The sequence below is a fragment of the Melanostigma gelatinosum genome, assembly GCF_949748355.1.
Source record: "Melanostigma gelatinosum genome assembly, chromosome: 1".
Taxonomy (NCBI): domain Eukaryota; kingdom Metazoa; phylum Chordata; class Actinopteri; order Perciformes; family Zoarcidae; genus Melanostigma; species Melanostigma gelatinosum.
The window spans coordinates 31018106-31038874 of record NC_136634.1 but is presented as its reverse complement, the minus strand read 5'-3'; the positions used below and the strand labels follow the sequence as shown (position 1 = coordinate 31038874).

The 20769-nt window shown below is 39.7% G+C and overlaps 1 protein-coding gene across 1 annotated transcript in view; it reads left to right on the top strand.

Moving 5' to 3' along the window:
- chka (choline kinase alpha) overlaps positions 1-9353 on the top strand; it is a 47212-nt gene extending 37859 nt beyond the window's left edge. The window contains exons 9-12 of the mRNA XM_079277270.1: positions 4361-4469; positions 4549-4655; positions 4749-4830; positions 6672-9353. Coding sequence (XP_079133396.1) covers positions 4361-4469; positions 4549-4655; positions 4749-4830; positions 6672-6731 — 358 coding nt within the window. The 3' untranslated portion in view covers positions 6732-9353. The remainder of the gene's footprint in view (positions 1-4360; positions 4470-4548; positions 4656-4748; positions 4831-6671) is intronic.
- The last annotated feature ends 11416 nt before the right edge of the window (positions 9354-20769 follow it).

Genomic DNA, 20769 nt, shown 5'->3' with positions numbered 1-20769 from the left:
GTAATTATTGTAGGTGACTTTAATATTCATGTGGATGTCGAGAACAACTGCCTCAGTACTGCATTTATTTCATTATTAGATTCGATTGGTTTCTGTCAGAATGTACAGAAACCCACTCACTGTTTTAACCATACTCTCGACCTGGTTCTGACTTATGGCATTAACATAGACGATTTAATAGTCTATCCACAGAACCCTCTTCTGTCGGATCATTATCTAATAACTTTTGAATTCTTACTAACTGAGTTTACACCGTTAAGCAAGAGTTACTACACTAGATGTTTATCTGATGGTGCCGTAGCTCAATTTAAAGAAGCGATTCCGTCTGTATTTAACTCAATACCATGCTTCGATGTGACAGAGGACTCCTGTGCTAACTTTAGTCCGACCCAGATTGATCATCTTGTCGACAGTGCTACAAGCTCACTGAGAAGGACACTAGACTCTATTGCTCCTTTAAAAAAGAAGTTGGTAAAACAAAGGAGATTCGCTCCATGGTATAACCCTGAAACCCGCAAATTAAAGCAAACATCGCGAAAACTTGAAAGAACATGGCGTTCCACTAACTTGGAACAATCTCGGTTACTCTGGCGAGACAGTCTTAAGACATATAAGAAGGCCCTCCGTAATGCCAGATCAGCTTATTACTCATTGTTAATAGAGAAAAATAAGAACAACCCCAGGTTCCTCTTCAGCACTGTAGCCAGGCTGACAGAGAGTCACAGCTCTGTTGTGCCGAGTATCCCTATAGACCTCAGTAGCAATGACTTCATGAACTTCTTTAATGATAAGATTATGATTATTAGAGACAACATTAATAATCTCCTGCCCTCGACCGATCTTTCCACAAATAGAGTAACCTTAGAAACAGCTGTAAACCCTGATATATGTTTAGATGGCTTTACTCCCATCGACCTTGACAAACTGACTTCAACAATTTTTACATCTAAACCGTCCACCTGTCTCTTAGACCCTATACCGACTAGGCTGCTTAAAGAAGTGCTACCATTAATTAGCACAACTTTATTAGATATCATCAACCTGTCTTTAGTAACAGGTCATGTACCACAGTCCTTCAAAGTAGCTGTGATTAAACCTCTTCTTAAGAAGCCCACTCTGGATCCAGAGGTGTTGGCCAACTATAGACCGATCTCGAACCTTCCCTTCCTCTCTAAGATCCTTGAGAAAGCAGTTGCAAATCAGTTATGTGACTTTCTGTGTAACAATAGTTTATTTGAGGATTTTCAGTCAGGATTTAGAAAGCATCATAGCACAGAGACAGCTCTGGTAAAAATAACTAACGACCTTCTAATCGCATCAGACAAAGGACTCGTCTCTGTTCTTGTTCTGTTAGACCTTAGTGCTGCGTTCGACACTATAGACCACTACATCCTGTTGCAGAGACTGGAACATTATATTGGCATCAAAGGAACCGCACTGAACTGGTTTGGATCCTATTTATCGGATCGATCTCAGTTTGTTTATGTAAATGATGAAGCCTCAATGAGGACCAACGTCAGTTATGGAGTTCCACAAGGTTCTGTGCTTGGACCAATCTTGTTCACCTTATATATGCTTCCTTTAGGCAATATTATCAGAAAACACTCTATAACCTTTCATTGTTATGCAGATGATACTCAATTATATATATCGATCAAACCGGACGAAACCAACCAGCTTGCTAAACTGCAAGCGTGTCTTAAAGACATAAAAACCTGGATGACCTGCAACTTCCTGATGTTAAACTCAGACAAAACTGAAGTTATTCTACTAGGCCCAGAACACCTCCGAAATCAGTTCTCTAATGATATAGTTTCTCTAGATGGCATTGCGCTGGCATCCAGCAGCACCGTCAAGAATCTTGGAGTTACCTTTGATCAGGATTTGTCTTTCAACTCTCAGATAAAACTTATTTCTAGGACTGCCTTTTTTCACCTACGTAATATTTCAAAAATCAGGCACATCCTATCTCAAAGCGATGCAGAGAAATTAGTTCATGCATTTGTTACCTCTAGATTAGATTACTGCAATTCCTTATTTTCAGGCTGCTCTAATAAGTCTCTTAAATCTCTCCAGCTGATCCAGAATGCTGCAGCTCGTGTACTAACAAGAACTAAGAGGAGAGATCATATTACTCCTGTATTAGCTTCTCTGCACTGGCTCCCTGTAAAATCTAGAATAGAATTTAAAATCCTTTTACTGACCTACAAAGCCCGAACTGGTCAGGCTCCATCATATCTTAAAGAGCTTATAGTACCATACTGCCCTACTAGAGAGTTGCGATCCAGTGATTCAGGGTTACTTGTGGTTCCTAGAGTCTTAAAAAGTAGGACGGGAGCCAGAGCCTTCAGTTATCAAGCTCCTCTTCTGTGGAACCAGCTTCCCGTTTCTGTCCGGGGGGCAGACACACTCACCACATTTAAGAGTAGGCTTAAGACTTTCCTCTTTGACAGTGCTTATAGTTAGCGCTTTATAGTTAGGGCTGGCTCTGGCTTGCCTTGGACCGGCCCATGGACAAACTGGTATAGGCAAAAACTACAGGGGGACTTCCTACACTGAGCACCTCTCTCCTCCTCTTCTTCACCTCCGTCTGTATGCATTGATGTCCCATTAATGCTCATTACTAACTTTACTTCTTCCCCGGAGTATTTGTGCTTTCTCGCCTCACAGGATGACCGCAGTTTTATCTGGACACTGGTTCTTCAACCAGCCATGGCCCTGCTGACATCTACTACGATCTTCATGATTAACATTATTAATCCTATTACCGACACCATTAATGCACAGTACTGATTATTAATCCTATTACCGATACAATTAATGCACGGTACTCATTTTGTCTCTTCCCCGGAGTCCTTGTGCTTCCTCTCCTCACAGGTTTCCATGGAGCATGGTTTCATCTGGACCCTGGTCCTTCCTCCTACCATGGCCCTGCTGACTCCAACTGCTAATATCACTTTTATTATTACTCACATTACTATTTCATACTACCGATACCATTAATGCACATTATTGACCTGCTTCTTCACCAGAGTCTCTGTGCTTTCTCGCCTCACAGGTTCCTGTGTATCCGGGTTTACCTGGACCAGGTCTTGCCTCCTGTCGTGGTTGTGTCATACATTGAATGTGCTGTAATTACATTGAATGTGTTGTAATTCACTATCCTGTTCTACACATGACATCATTGCACGCCTGTCCATCCTGGGAGAGGGATCCCTCCTCTATTGCTCTCCCACAGGTTTCTTCCTCTTTCCTCCCCGTTAAAGGGGTTTTTGGGGAGTTTTTCCTGTTCTGATGTGAGGGTCCCGGGACAAGAAGATGTCAAACGTGTACATATTGTAAAGCCCTCTGAGGCAAATTTGTAATTTGTGATTTTGGGCTATACAAAAATAAATTGAATTGAATTGAATTGAATTAAAAAAATATATATATACAGTGCCTTGCATAAGTATTCACCCCCCTTGGACTTTTCTACATTTTGTCATGGTATAACCACAGATTAAAATGGATTTCATTGGGATTTTGTGTAATGGACCAACACAAAATAGTCCATATTTTGGAAGTCAGGGGAAAGTTTACATGGATTTCAAAATGATTCAGAGCATCACCCCTCCCCCCGAGTCAATACTTGGTAGAACCCCCTTTCGCTGCAATTACAGTCTGTATGAACGATCCACCGTGCCTGTGTGCCATCACGTAAGTGCAGGCAGAACGCTCATACACACATTTTAGTTTTTTCTCATTCGATGATATGAGCTGGAGGTGGAAACAGAAAGGGGATGAGTCCGGTTCATAGACTCCCTTGGAGCAGTGGGAGGATTGTGATTCTCGGCTCTTGATAATTCTCGGCTCTTGATAACAGTGTGGGAACACAACATGCTAAAGTGTTGCAGTCCGTTGGTTCTGGTCAAAATCACAGAGCGTTAATGTAATTCCTTAAATAGTTGCTCATAGTGAAAGAGGAGCAGCGTGGATGTCGGGACGCAGTGTTGGCCGGACTTTGGTCTACTGCTCTAGACAAGGGGTTTTCAAAGTCTTGATGCCATGGCCCCCTTATTTTCAGCAGTAATCCAATGGGAAAATCCATTTGAGTTTTGTAGAGGGAACCAGTGTGATGCTGACTTTCTGTTGGCCTACTAACATCTCTAAAGGGTGGAAAACCAGTGAACCAGCATCAGCTGTGTTTAACCCATAAAACAAAGTGCTCCAGTGCAATTGACTGGACATCACATAAGGAAGGAAATACCATTTAACTCAAACTTTCAAGACACATTGAGCTATGCAGCACAAACCCAGATATCATTTAGAACGTGTTTATTAATGTAAAGGCATCATCAGTGTCTCTCTGTTAATCCTGCAGGGGATTCGATATTGGCAACCATTTCTGTGAATGGATGTACGACTACAGCTGTGAGGAGTTTCCCTTCTTTAAAGTGAACGCTCAGGCCTACCCTTCGAAGGCCCAGCAGGTGTGTACAATATGCTAACACACCTACATCTTATTTTATTTGGTTTATACTGTTGCTAACTTGTTGTGTCTCTGCACAGCTGCACTTCATTGAAAGCTACCTGCGTGAGTCCGACCGAGGGTTTGACAATCTCAGCAAAGAGGACCAGATGAAACTGAAGGAGGAGCTGCACGTGGAGGTCAACAGGTGAGCTCAGATGTGGGACATGGTGTGTGAACCGACACAGTTCGAAACAGTGAAAAGGTGAAAACAAAGGGACTGTGTGTTTTTTGACTCTAGGTTCTCCCTAGCTTCCCATTTTTTTTGGTGCTTGTGGTCCATCATCCAGGCCCGGCTCTCCACCATCAAGTTTGGATACCTGGTGAGTAAAAGTTTTAGCACTTTTTTGTTTTTTATAGCTTTAAAGGTGCAATGTCCAAGATGTGGGCTTTTAGTTTAGAACATTCTAAAAGGGAGCTAACATTCTCAACAGATTGTGTAGAGGTTCGAGTGTTGATGTAATGTAAAAGACGTCTAAGAGATATCTACGGAAATTAGCACGCTAGCCCCGGCCCGTCCTGTCTTTTAATAGCCCCTTGTACTTCCGGCTAACGTAAACTTTAGGCCATCACCACACTTGAAGACTAAAAGAATGATGACTGTAAATTGAGATTGTATAAACCTTGGGGAGCAGGTGAACAGACGGAACACATGGCACCTTTAACTATCAACTTATAAAAGGAGGAAATACTGCACTGTGGCAGTTAAAGACCGAAACAGTATTGCCCTGGAGGGCGATACTGGAGTGTCAATATTTACTGTGTAAAGGTTATCTTTGTTAGTATACTTGCTGAGCTGGGTACCACTAAAAAAATCACATTAAGAAAAGTAAGGATATCAGCAAAGTTTTACGATTGATGTCGTTATATGTTAAATGCACATAACAACTCTTTCAGATATGACATAACAGGATTATATACTAATCGCTGATTTAACCCAGCTTGAACATTCTTATACAAAATATGCTGTAAAAGTTGTAACTGCAGTCCAGCTTTAGATATTTGAAAATCACAACATTCAAATACATAAGATAATACTTTATTGATTAAACTATTAGGAGAACTACACCTTAAATCAGAATGAAATGATAGTTGTATACAGTTACACAAACTGGCAATGGGGACTCATAGAAAAAAACAATGCAATACATAAAATAAGGGAACTATATAAATACAATACCAGCATACATAAATGTGCAATAATGTTGTAAATGTGCAAACTTCTCAATACCCATGTCTGTGGTTGTATTAATGAATGTGCTGAAATGTTTAATGTGCATTGTGTGGTACTATTAAGGATGAATATAAGCACAAATGAATTCATACATTCCACTACTTACATTTAGTTTAATATAATGACAGGGCCACATAAAGTAACCCATGTCTGCATTCTTCCTTAATACAATGCTCTGTTTAGATTGAAATTGTTTTGCATACTGTGGGTTCTTAAAAAGCTGCAGCCTTTAGTCAGCTGCTTTCTCCCCGTTTGACAAATATGTATCATCAGATTTTAATAAGATTGATGCTGCCATTAACAAATAAACTCTTCCTCCAGCATTTTTCATACTATTGTCAACTGACTTGAAATTCTAGTGCAGGTAGACGCGGCTAGAATTTGGGGATATTTGTATGTAAACTAATGAACAACACATTGAGAATATTTATTTTTGATGAAATGATGCAGGTATAAAAAAAGTCTTGGGTTTTAATATTTGACTTGTAAACATCATAAAGTGGATATAAAGAGATTAAACAACAGTCAGGCCATTTTCATCACTATGCCTCTGTGACTGAACAGTTTTCATTCACTATTCTTTTCTCCAATTGCTCCCACTTTGCAGTTTTTTTTGGTGTTACACTAACTTCGTTGAAACTCAAAACTTCCTGCACTGGCGTCTCACATTAACAGTCCTCCAATTGGTCAAAGTCCATATTCCATCCCCTTGTGGGTAGGCTTTTATTGTTATCATTGATGCAGGAGGAATGAATTAGTGAAAGAAAACCGTATTTCTGGTCAAAATAAACTTGGAGCGGCAGAGTGATGAGTATGACGATGAAGATGTGTGGTTACAATGAATACAAGTCATTCCAATTTGAGAATTTTACGATCTATTCAGAATGGTACTTGTGTACATATGTATTCATGTGTATTCTTCTGTGTTAGGAGTATGCCCAGGCCAGATTTGATGCCTACTTCCAGCAGAAGAAGATCTGGGCGGTCTAATGGAGCCAAATGATGGGATGGACTGACAGCATGTCCAGCCAAACGTGGGACATGCAAGCTGACAAAGACTCCACACACCAAGCTTTACTTATGCTCCCTATCTTGAGGGGATTCGCTGGCTACTGTTAGTGCTGTGTTGACCAAATGCCAAAACTTGATCACGTGACTAGGTGCTTAAGGTACGCCCCCCCCCCCCCAAAAAAAATCCATTGCAGCTCAAAGTTTACACTGTCAGACTCCCAGAGAGCCCCTCCCCCTGAAAACTAAAATACAAAAAAAACTGACTTGTACTAACCTTCATCAATGGTCAAAGCTGCTCTCCGCTTCTGCCTTGTTGGAACCATATCACTAACACGTTTAGAGCAGGAGAGAGGGGGTTACAGCTAGATTGGAAATGTTGACATTGCATCAATGTATATGTATTGGTCATTCCCTTATGGAAATGTTCTGTTGGAAATAACCAAAATGTGAACATCTCTTGGTAGATTGCTGCTCACAGAAGCAGCCAGTTGCTAACTATATATATTATATATAGACCTCAGTGTGCCAGTAACCTGGCCCAGTCTGTGACGGGCCAACTTGTTTGCTGGTGGAATCTTGACTTGATCGACAGGTCGGAGTGATGTCTACACTTGTAGATATTACACACTTGCTGCTTGTTCGATTTTATTTTTTTATCGTTGTATTTGAAATTTTCTTCAGGCCAGGGCAAATGCAGTTATGTGGTATTGTCAAGTATGTGAATAGTCGAAGTTCCTTTTTCTGGGCAGCTGGTTAAACTCCGCCAAAACCAAATCGAAGACGTTAAACATCGGGTGTCGTCATTGATATTAGGTCTGGTTCTTGGTGGCTTCCCAACTAATAATGCGATCACGCTGACCAGCTGTGACTTTTTCTCAACCTGTTTTCATTTTTACTCACTGAAGTTTGGTAGGTTTATGGTATTAATATGAATAACTGTGACAAGTACATCCACATCTCTGTGTAGTTTACACATTGGGTATTAACATCTGCACTGTCTGATTTAGCCAAAAAGACATTCCAGCCATGCTTCATAAGCCTGGGAAAGTGTTGCTAAACAGCTAACTGACCCTATTTCTGCTTTTTTACTTAAATATTTTGCACTGACATACGTGCACAACAGTGGTCAATCACTATGCCTACTGCTATCATCGTATCCATGACCTTGTATAGCATAGATTACTCACTTAGACGAGTTGTGACTAGACAGCTGTACAGTCACTTTGTTAAAGGGGCATTTAGCAAATTTAGCATCTGCTACTGAGAGCTGAGTCCTAGCGTAATCACCTTGTCAATACAAGCACACACTCATATTCTGGCCATTGTCTGCTGTAGCATGGTAAAATACTTACTTAATGCACCTGTAACAAAGGAATCACTGTGCCCTGTGTGTGACAGGCTCGCCCCATAGGCTCTGCTTTTAGTCTTTCTGATATGCAGTTGGATTAGAGTTCAAAATAGTTTCAAATGAGAGAGAACTGTGACTTATGCATCGTGCTGTCTCTCACCCAAACACCCTGAGACTACCCCAATTCTACCCAAATGGCAACCCACGGTTCTGCTGAGCTACGCCAATGCTGAAGAAAAATATATGACAAGAATATTTTTTTGGTCTAAAGGCCTTTACACTGGGGGCGTGACGAATATACAACACAATACTCGCCTGCGAATATTTCATCAAAATGATTCATACCGGCAGCGATGCGTAAAAAAATGACGGCACTTTTTCATCACATAGTATGAAATGGCATCATCCTCCAAACTCTTTAATGCTGAGTGTCACTCTTATTACGACCCCCATGCACAACATGTGGAGAAATCCAGAGCCGTATACCTAATTACAATTGCTAAACCATGATTGGACAATCACTGTTTGGGATAGGGATTCAGCAATGGTCAATTGAAAAGCGAAATATTTGCTTTAGGTAGTTTTAAGTAATACTGCATGGAAATACTAAAGGAGATACTTGTTTTCCACAAAATGTCTGATTGACAAATGAAAGCTGTGCGACCGCCCCAAAGGCTGTCATGCATATCCATGTTCGTTGCTGTTAGGTTGTAGCATTGTGTATACACCAGGGTGTATTTCCTGTATACCTGTGAGCATTGCGACTTCGGTGTGGAAGCAACCAAATGACTCTTGTGAAGCGTACAGTAAGCATTACCTCATACTTGTGAAAATGGCTATACAGGTGTGTACACAGAGCTGAAGGAACTGAGCTGGATCATGTAACTAAACTAAACCCAACACTAGTCACCTGATACTGGAACCATCCAGAAGTGTTGGAATGTCTACTGAGGCACTTTTGATCTGAGGACCGGAAAACAAAATATGTACGATATATTTACTTGAGCGTTTTCGTGTGTGAAACATTTGGGGGTTGTTGAACTGTGACTGTTATTGAAATGTTAGTTTTATTTTACATGCAGGTATATTTTTATTGTATATTTCACTGTGATATTTCCTTTGGAATGGGCTTACTGTATAGTTTTAACATTTTATTTTGCGATACAGTGGGACTAGGGGTCGTGCCAGCAGAATGTGTCGTGGATTATACTGGTGGTCTATTAAAAAAGTATTACTGGGGCATTCCCTTTGTAGCAATCGTCTTTATTTTAGTATCTATTCTTTCTTTTTTTCAATACCGTTCAGTGGCTCTTTCTTCTACCAAACCTAGTTTTCATTTTTTTCTCTCTTTTATGAATGAAATGTATTTGTCCTGACCTTCCCTACATGCTGTCTCTCAATTTTTTTTTGTCCCTTTCCATGATATTTTATGTTATATTTGTGATAGAAAGAAACATGATCTGTAACTATAGTACATTCCATACTTAACCTTCAGTACACTCAACCAAAATAACAACATTTTGATCTGATTGGTTCTAATACAATTGTGGAAGTCCCCAGTAGAGAACAAACAAACTACCCTCGCTTCTGTTTATACCTGTAATTAAATATATGTACTATTCACTGACAAAAATATAGAGGGACATGCTGAAAAATATCCAAATATAAAGAATCACAAATTTGTACCTTTTCATTCATAATGACTGTTCATGGTCTTAATGTAATACCCTTTTGTTTTGTTAAAAAAAAAAAACATTCTGTTCAGTGAAAGCACCCACAACTACACTATCATGTGACTCACATTGATAACCTTTGCTATCTATGCAGCTATACTGAATGCATATGTACTCATAGAGATATAATGGGTGAACTGCTGCAGCATAGAAAATACCTTTGCTGTAAATGTACTTTTCTGCTTTGCACAAACAAAAAATAAAGAGAAAACAACTAACTGACCAGTGTTTTTTTGTACCCATAATATATTTGAGACTTTACATGAAAGGTCCAATAAACTATTGTGTTGGAGGGAACTGCTGCTTGTTGTGTTGAATAAGCACAGCTTTTTATTATTGGAACCATATTGGTTAAATATTTTGTATCACTTGACGCTTCAGCATTTTGGTGGCCATAGGGGACAGTTATTTCTTTTGACATATTAGTTTTTAGCCGCTCTAAGAACACCTATATTGGTCTGTTAGTTCAGCGCTTTAGACTGATATGTCATGGCAACCATAGCATGCTATTATCATGCTGTTTTGTGACATTTATTGACATTGGCATCAAGTTAACATTTTGATTTTGTTCTCCAAAACGAATGACCTTCCAATCTGACTCCCACAGCAGGGGTTCAAGCTAAATGCTAACATCAGCATGCTACTTGCTTAAAATGACTATGCCAACATGCTGATGTTTTGTAGCCATACAATTCAGCATGTTTAGCATATTAGCGCCGCATGTTAGCATGCTAACATTTGCTAATTAGCATTAAACACAACAGACGAGGCTGATGGGTGTGTCATTAGTTTTGCAGGTAGCCTATTTGCTCATAAACTAAAACCTCTGGACAGCTGGGACTGTGGAATGCTGCAGTGAGAGCAGTGATGAGACGTACCTTTACAGCAAATGGAAAATGCTTGCCTGGGAATATTTTGCATCATAACTATTCACAAAGGTAGCCCATACAATCAATGATTGGCAACCAACTGAATTCATGTCCTATTCTTTTTTTCGGTAAGGGCATTTGATTGCTGTTGCGATGTATAGAGAATAACATAACAAAAATGTAAAAAAACGAATCTAAAGACTATCTTTAAGTTGTATAATGTTTTTAATGTTTCCAGATCAAATTCTATTTTCAAAGATTAATAAACTGAGCAAACTGTGATTCACAGTCCTCAACAAGACGTCTATCTTTTAGATCATTAGAAAATAACAGACAGCCAACTGAGCTCATTTGCCAACCATTGTAAGTTGTGCTCCTTGACTTTTTGCAGTGTCATGGCTCTGTAATACTGCCAACAGTGGATCGAATAACGTGTTGTGCAACAAAGTCGGAAAAAAGTTTTCATGTGTCTGGTTTTTATCATGGTGTGTTTAATGAATTAAGATATTAAGATAAAATGTTTATTAGCTCCGCAGCCAGGTCTGATAATAATGCATGTCTCTATGTGATATTGTAGCAGTGGCGGCTGGTCAATAGAGGGCCATGGGGCATGGCCCCACCATGCGGCACACAACAAAAAAAAAAAATTATAATAATCATAAATTATACAAATTGTCAATATTTGTGTTTTTGAACTATGGAATGTACCCAGTAATGTGTGTAAAATATGATATCTGCACAAAATATATGCTTTTCCTGCTCGTCCTCTCCGCCTGTGTGCTCGTCCGCTCGTGCTCTGCACCTGTGTGTAGACACTCTGAGAACGCGCAGCTTGGGGGGCCTAATCGTTTTGGCCCATTGGGTCTATGAAGCAGTTTAGCCAATTGCTGATTCAAGATATAAATGAGTGACACACAATTTCGCCAATCAGCGCCCTCAAATAGATTCAGCGTGGGGCCAGAACGATCAGGCCCCCCTTGCTGCGCGTTCTCGTCAGCTCCAAGACCCGTTTGAGAGGAGAACTTTGGAGATTCTGCAGCCAAAGAGCTGATATCAGATCAACCTGACCTCACAATCAGACAGCAGACTACAAGCGAAGCTTCACTACTAGCTGTACACCAGACAGGTTTGGCTAGCTGGATGACATCATGCTAATCATTTATTTAGCTTTTTAAAACAACGGGGACAGATCCAGCACGGACAGTTACGGGAGTGAGGGCTGAGGAGGTAAGGAAACATGAGAACACCAGGACACACATGAGAACTCTGTCAAGCTACATATTAGGCAAAGTGAACATCTTTTCTTCTACATAGCTGTCCTCAGTCTCATCTGCTTAACTTGGTCATGGAGGCATCAACATGTAATAGAGATGTTAAATTAACAGTGAAAACTCATCATAGCTTAATTTAACATCAGTATTCATAATTACACGTCATGTTTACTTCTCCTGATCTTTACCTCCTATAACAAGGTCCATAGGGTCATCTCAATAAATGAACATGTTATATTATATAAGTGTTATTTACTGCTTTTTTTTGTGTTGGAATAAATGTTAAATATTTAACTGCCAAGTAATAATGCGTGTTTGATACTTACATTTTTTTGCATTAAATCATACTGGGATGTTTGCTGAAATTGATAGGACGGCCCTACCTAGAACATGTTCCACCAGCCGCCACTGTATTGTAGGATATAAGGTGGAACTTAGAATACTAATACTTTTGTCAAAAACACAACTCCAACTGAATGTTAGTGTTTGTCTGTGTCTACTTGAATGTGGAATAGTTTAACATTTTGGGAAATACACTTTTTTAGAGGGTAATAAGAAGATTGACAATTGCATGTCAGTCAGTTAAATATAAGCTACAGCTGGTTAGCTTAGCTTAGCATTAAGACTCGAAACTGGGGGGAAACTAGCCTGGCTGTTTCCGCCCACCAGCACCTCTGAAGTTACCTCACCTCAAACTATGCAATTACAGTTTCTGTGTAAGCGTAGTTGATGTATGACACAGCCCCCTTTTGTTTCCCAAACATTCCTTTCGCTGTTGACAATGAAGCATAGAGGACAGAGAGACAAAGGTCAGAGGGACAAGAAGAGGCGAAGGTAATAGGTAAAAGTCAGGGAAAGGAGGAGGCGTGTGTGAGTTTATAGATGTGGTTTGGAGAGTAAAATGAATGCAAAGTCACAGCTTGCAGAGACTGGGGGGGGTTACTGGCCACTGCTCAGGGGGCTGGAATCTTTCTTTCTGCTGTGTGTGTATCAGTGTCCTTCCCTTTGTTGGCAAATCCACGGGAGAGACAGAAAAGTGGGTCATGGCGGTCGGTAAATTTCACACTGGTTGTACATGCAAACGTCGGCCAGGTTTCATGTTGGGGGACCATGTAAACAAGCAAATGTCTTGTCAACCAGCGAGGAAGAGTTTCCGTGTACGTCCCAGAGTCACGCTGAGGCCTTGGCTCCCAGTGTCCCCTGACACACACAGAGAGAGAGGCAAACAGGGTGGCAAGAATGCAGTGTGGAGGAATGTCAACACAGAGACAAAGCGCAAAGGGTTGGAATGATCAGCTGGGGGGCTTTTGCTTGTTTACATCCATGTGGCCTGCCTGAAGTTGTTGCTTTTGTTAAATAAGATACAGACTGGAACAGCGAAAACATCTGCTGCTGCTGGTCTGCGTCTGCTGAAAAGAAGTCTTCATTTTAGAGGAAGACAGGGATTGCATTTTCAGCCCCGGTGCCAGAAAATTGGATAGAATAAACAGAGGAATTGACAGTGAGTGTGCATAGTGACACAGACCACGGATAACATTTACAGAAATAATGTTGCATGTCAAAATCAGAAGTTATGCTCTGCTGTACAGTTTGGTGCTTCTTGCCTAAACCAAGCCCGTGTGCACATTTTTCATCATCACCTCCAACCCAAGTTGTCTCCAGTTTTGTCCATCAGTGGTGATATGGACGTTGGACACACAAGTGGGATGATTTGACTTTGGAAAAGTCTTGGGGAACATGTCCGAACAGAGATCATTAGCTGGGACATTCTTCAAATAGGCATTCCTGGATCATCATGAAATTATTTCTATTCTGAAGTCTAAATCTTTCTATTTTGTATGATTCATTTATTTTTCAAAATGTGCACACAAAAAAAATTTGCATTACACAATAAATAACACAACTAACTGACTGACTCTGAAGTGTTCAAGTAAGAATAAAGTAAACAGAGTAAACATGTAAGTGGATTTATAAAATAATGATAATATGAACTCACCAGTGATCCTAGTCTAACAGGGCCATCTGGTGGCAGATGAACAATCTCAACTTCCCTCTCTCTATTTTCTCTTTATGGCAGAGCACATATGTAGAGCCTGAACCATATCATCACGTTTTAATGATGTCATTTCTGAACAAATGTAGTTCATAACATTAATGTAGACAACTGATCACAGACTTTGGTAAGCCAGGCAGAAGGGCTCAGGCAGGTATGTTCTAAAAACGTTTTATGTTGTTTTCTTATTTTGTCTTTTACAACTGGTCTAAAATATATCTCTCAAGTGGTGGAAACATATTTATTTTACTCAAGTAAAAGTAGCAATACTATAGAAATACTCAGTTAGCAGTAATTCTTTAAACTTTAAGGGACCCTATGTGAATTAAAACATTCGCTTTAAGTCAAAACTTAAATAGATATCATCTGTAGAAACCTTCAGAATATAGAGAGGAATGAAAGTGGAAAGTTTGGTGTATGTAAGACCTACGGAAGTGCAGATTTCTGGCTCAGAGTCTGAGAATTTAGAGAAAACGGCCTTTAAATAAATGTCTTATAAAATAATATACATTTTGAAGACACTACATGTGAATCGGGTAAAGAAAATTAACGAATGGATCCCATAAGAACCCACACCCATTTTTCCTTCAAGGAAAATTATAGGAGACAACAGACTAAATGGACCACATGGAACACATTTCTGAAAACATTTTCGAAAATACTACCCGCTCCATTGAGCGTTTACGTATACATTTTTTAAATTGGTGACAAATATTTGCTTTTTTATTTGCAACACAGATCAAAATTATAACCTTTCTGGTGAGATTTAAACAAAACATATTTTTCAGATTTGTTTTACAAGACAAAAATGGATGATCTTCAGTGGATCCTGAACACTATCGTTCATACTAACACATACTGCGAAAACAACAATGAAATTACTTTGAAATAGGACCAAAATAGGACTGTTAAATCTAGTTTGTTTTTGTGTTTTATTTACTGATATGTACATTTTTCTTTCATAATTTCCTAATTCTTTCATAATTCATTTGACTAATAATTTTGACATTTTTTTGGTTTGAATTAAAAAAAATGTTCTTTTGAATTCAACAAAAGAACACATTTTAATAAAAAATAACTTAATCGGCTAAATCAATTGAGCAGCTCATTACTATTTTTCTTATTGTGACACATTCTTTGTCTTTTTCTGAGACAATAAGTTTAAAAGCCCGACGTGTGACATATCTGTCACAATTATATTTTCATAACGTTTTAACATAAATTAGTTTAATAAACCTGTATGTGTCACTTAGGGACTGTGGTGGAAAAAATTCCTATACCCGCTTTGCACGAGTCTTTTAATGCTGAAATACATAATACCAAAAACCAGGTTGTCTTTTAAGTATTTATTCTCTGCGCAGAGAAGGTTCAATCATCACAACAGAATGCGTACAGTCTCAGTGAGGAAGAACCAAGAACAAAGTGAACAAGCTTTCTTTATACAGAATGAGCAAAGGTGGGGGCCGATGGCTCAGACCTTTGGTCTCAGACTGATAGGAACAACAATGAAAGACAAACGGCCAGCAACCAAAACAAGCGTCCCAAAGGCCTTGGCGCTGGAACATTCTCATACAACACGGTTAGTTATCTTTGTGAACAGGAAAGGGACACGGTGAACTTCAACAAAGTTCAGAGCAAAATGACTTATGCATGAATACAATATACTGAGTAGAAATATATACTAGGTAAAAAAATACCATTACAGGACTTGAAGAGTTAAAATCAAGGATACAACTGTATAAGGAGCTTTTCAGGATATTTAAAGTGTCTGTGACAACTGTGTCACCGTGGGTACTTATGGGATATATCACCATGAAAGCAAACTATTCTCTGTACCCCGCTTCATCTGTGCCCTGCGAAAGGGTTTTTCTAAAGCAGGCAAAATAATCAAAAAAACAAGAAAAGAGAAACCGCCTGCAGCCCAGAACTGCGGAAAAGTTGTTCTTTTTAAATAAAAATGAATAAAATGTTTTACGTGTTGTCCCTAGTAACATAAGGAGAGTCACAAACCGAGGAACACAAGCACATTCGTCCATGGCTCAATGGGTAGAGGGTTGTCCGGTAGCCGCAAAGTCGGCTTTGCTGCTACATGTCCGAAGTGTACCTGAAAAATACACTCGGACCATGAGTGAACCAATTGGATGGAAAGCTTCAATGCGTCATCTCGCCATCACTACTTATAGGGACACAGCAGGTAATCCAAGGACGAGACGAGAGAGGAAATCCAGCAGGACAAGGCAGGACAGGCAGACTGGAAAATCAGGAGCAGGCCGAGCCAACCGAGCAGGTTGACATGACAATGATCTGGCAATGTGGAATAGCAATGTGAAGTGTCATGTGTCATTTGTCATGAAACGTCAAAAGCTTTAACATGGCTACTTTAATACATCCAGCATGAGTTATTGGAGAAAGTATTTGTAAACTAGTATATCGTCAAATACTTTGCCACACTTTGCACCACTGTTTGCCCTAATATTATCAAATCCATTAAATGTGAAGTTCAATTCAATTTAATTCAATTTATTTTTGAATCGCCCAAAATCACAAATTACAAATTTGCCTCAGAGGGCTTTACAATATGTACACATTTCACATCCTCTTGTCCCGGAACCCTCACATCAGAACAGGAAAAACTCCCCAAAAACCCCTTTAACAGGGAGGAAAGAGGAAGAAACCTGTGGGAGAGCAATAGAGGAGGGATCCCTCTCCCAGGATGGACAGAAGTGCAATGACGTCATGTGTAGAACAGGACAGTGAATTACAACACATTCAATGTAATTACAGCACATTCAATGTATGACACAACCACGACAGGAGGCAAGACCTGGTCCAGGTAAACCCGGATACACAGGAACCTGTGAGGCGAGAAAGCACAGAGACTCTGGTGAAGAAGCAGGTCAATAATGTGCATTAATGGTATCGGTAATATGAAATAGTAATGTGAGTAATAATAAAAGTGATATTAGCAGTTGGAGTCAGCAGGGCCATGGTAGGAGGAAGGACCAGGGTCCAGATGAAACCATGCTCCATGGAAACCTGTGAGGAGAGGAAGCACAAGGACTCCGGGGAAGAGACAAAATCAGTACTGTGCATTAATGGTATCGGTAATAGGATTAATAATGTTAATCATGATGATCGTAGTAGGTGTCAGCAGGGCCATGGCTGGTTGAAGAACCAGTGTCCAGATAAAACTGCGGTCATCCTGTGAGGCGAGAAAGCACAAATACTCCGGGGAAGAAGTAAAGTTAGTAATGAGCATTAATGGGACATCAATGCATACAGACGGAGGTGAAGAAGAGGAGGAGAGAGGTGCTCAGTGTAGGAAGTCCCCCTGTAGTTTTTGCCTATACCAGTTTGTCCATGGGCCGTATGTTTTATGACTTCATAATGAATCTGTGCCAGATTTAGAGCCTTTTTTGGTTTGTTTTTTTCGAAATAAAAATTGATATTGACAACAAGCTTCCAAGAAATCATTTGAAACCAATTTTGCTAAAAACCATAGCGTTGTATGAAAAGTGAGTTTTGCATATTTCACAAATTTGCAAAAGACATTCTAGCAGAAGTGGGCATGGCAATGATAATAGTAATAATGTTAATGATTATTATAATAATAATAATAACAATAATAATATATTCCAACATTCATTGAAGCTAATTTGAGGCTCCAGCAGTCTGACCTGTGGTGCAGGTTCATGGTCAGAACGGAACCTTGGTCGTTGCTGTTATGTGCTGTGCACTGTTCTCATTGCCGACTGCTCCAGTCCTGTTCTGTCAGAAGAGTTAAGATGCAGTGGACTCAATATGCTGGGTTTTTGGAGAAGATATACCACTTATCTTAGATTTCATCATCAAATAAGCTGCACTCAAAGTAAGAAAGTGTTCATGGATGAGTTCACCTGCAGTGTTTAAAAAATAGCAAGTGTTGTTGCTGTGGTTAAATAAGCATTACACATTTGATTACTGTATCCAGACTGTTATAAACTGGCCATCCAAGTGAAGCAGAAAGTATTTTTTCTATTTTAGTTTGGTACTCTCCTTCAGATGGAAATTCTGGATCACCTTCATTATTATTTTAAAGTTAAATAGCCTGCTGTACATTTTGAGTTTTGTACTCCACCAATGTAGCATAGCACTATATTAACAGTTAATATAAAAAAAAACTACTTTCACAGTGTTGGATCCATAGTGATACAAGCCATTGTCCCACCTCAAACTCCAGCAGCCTGCTTCAATTTCTTCACTGTCAAGAAGTTTACTTGCAAGGTAACGAAATTGCTTTTGACTGCCGACTGTACAACTTTTTTGTTCTTCCTCACCACCACTGGATTTGCTCCATTCTGACACATTTTTGTTGTTTCCCTCCTGTCTCTCTCGCACACGATAGATTCAAGTACGCTGATTTCCTGCCATCCTGTTCCTGTGTGTCATGTGGAGTAACACACACTTGACAAATCATGATAAACAGTGCAGTCCTAAGTAAACTTGGCTGTTGTTTGTGTCAAATTCACATACGATTGTATCCACACGCATTCATGGGAATCACTCTCTCACACACGCACACACACACACGCACACAATCACACACACGCACGCACACTGATAAAGGGGAATGAGACAAATAACATAAAAAAGAAATGTCACTCCTAATAAGAGTTGTATTTATTTCCCTTTCATAAAAAGCCAAAAGTAGAGAAAGTAAATCACTTTTAGAGTATTTCTTTTGACGATTAATATGGAGAACAGAGAGCTACGATGTTATAAGAATGCAGTGAAGAACCATGTACAGTAAAACGCAGGAGATTAAAGACATAATTAAAACTGATTGCCTTGGCAAAGTAAGAAAACAGCAAGGAACGCTTTCTAGCTAATCTCACTTAGTCTAAAACAACAACAAAACAACAAACAGAAGTAAGATAACCCTTCAACTTTCATTTTTCCCTGAAGGGCGATTGTTTTTTGCAGCAACACAATAAAGTAAAAAAATCCTATATGGAGTACATCAAAAGGGGGGAGAGATGGGCACGAAATGTTACAGACTCAGGGAAAAACAACCGTGGTCCCAGTTTGATCTATTCATCATAGAAATTGCTCACAAGAATAAACTGCTGAATTTTGGGACATCAGTTCCAAGATCAACATCAAAGAAACAAACCCCTAACATGAGTTTGTACATTTTAACCACTTCATGTAAACAACATGGCCGACACCAAGAAAATCGTCAGTTAGCCTAAAATTCAGTGGCGGGCCGTGCATTTTACCTGGGCCTTCAGTGCTGTCCTGCAGCTGAAACACCACCTAATAATCTCAATATGACGCGCAAGCTACGGTTATTTGTTTCTAGGGGCGTAACAATACACGTATTCATATTAAACCGTTCGGTACGAGGCTTACGATCCGAACAATACGTTTGAATAATACTAGAGCATTGGTAAAATGCAGAAGCTTAAATTGTGGGAAATATGTTTTCGGTGGACTGCGCTCACGTAGGAGACAACGGGCTTTGTGACCTCTGAACCCAGAACAAAAAAACAAAAGACAGCTGAGGCACCGCACTTCTGGGAGGCTACGCTAAACTAGCTTAACAAACAATAACTCCGCGCATGACGGTATGCTTCGTTATTAACGGACAATGTATATAGTCCAAATCTATATAATTAACACAATGACAACAACAAACTCACAAGAACCAGTCACACACATATTCATATGACAACTAAGCATGACAAATCAATCCAGCAGACCTGCAGTGGAACACGCATTCTGCTACACACTCAAGGGCCATTCAGATATTAGATGTAAAAAAAACAAATGCAGTTGACTTACCAAATGCTGTTCACTTAAAGACAAACTCCATCCTCCTGTCTTTGTTGACAAAGAGTTTAATCCCACGGTTAAATCCCAACTCACAGATCCGTTTCTCCTCCTTCAGCCATTGAGTGTTAAAAAAACAAAGCTACGTAAAAAGAAAAATAATCTACACCAAGCAAAATGCAAAAAAATTCATAATTTCTTCCATATCTTTCAATTTGAACTCTTACTACTCAGACTAAGTCTCTGATGGCTACTTTAAGTTTCGTTTCACAATAGTCATGCGCTCGCCCACTGACCAATCACAGCACACGCTGCACCTCACTGCAGTGCTACACCTTAAAACTGAGCTGCCCGTTAATGCTGACGCACTTGTAGGCCAGCTAGAAGGCTCTGGCACGTCAAAGAATACACCCAACATGTCAAACTAAAGATCTGATTGGTTGAAGACTATGACAATCAATAAAATCGTCCCCATTCACTTAAACTGCAAAGGGATTCACTTGTGAGGCCCGCCACGTCATTTTATGTGGCCCGCAAATCCGCCAGCAAAAAAAAGAGAGAATTTTTTTTAATTTCTTTTTACAAAAATTAAAAGTTAGATGTGAAAATAAAAATATCCCCATGGTCGAAATTATGAGATAGAAAGTCAAAGTGATGAGATAGCATGTTGTCTGTGTGCCGACATTAAAACTATCACAACAGGTGGACAGGAGATGTAACAACCCATAAAGAGGTTTCCAACAAGTAATCGTACCTTTCTCAACATGCGTACTTCTCTGTACTTGTGGACTTGTGAAACGTCAGTCTCAGCCCAAGTACTGTTCCAATTCAAAGTTCACATCGAGCCAAGCACGGTCCAAATGCCCGGATGTGGCTCCGCCCATTTTACCGGGGATGCATTGGAGGTGACTTGTCTGTACTTGGGACCAGGA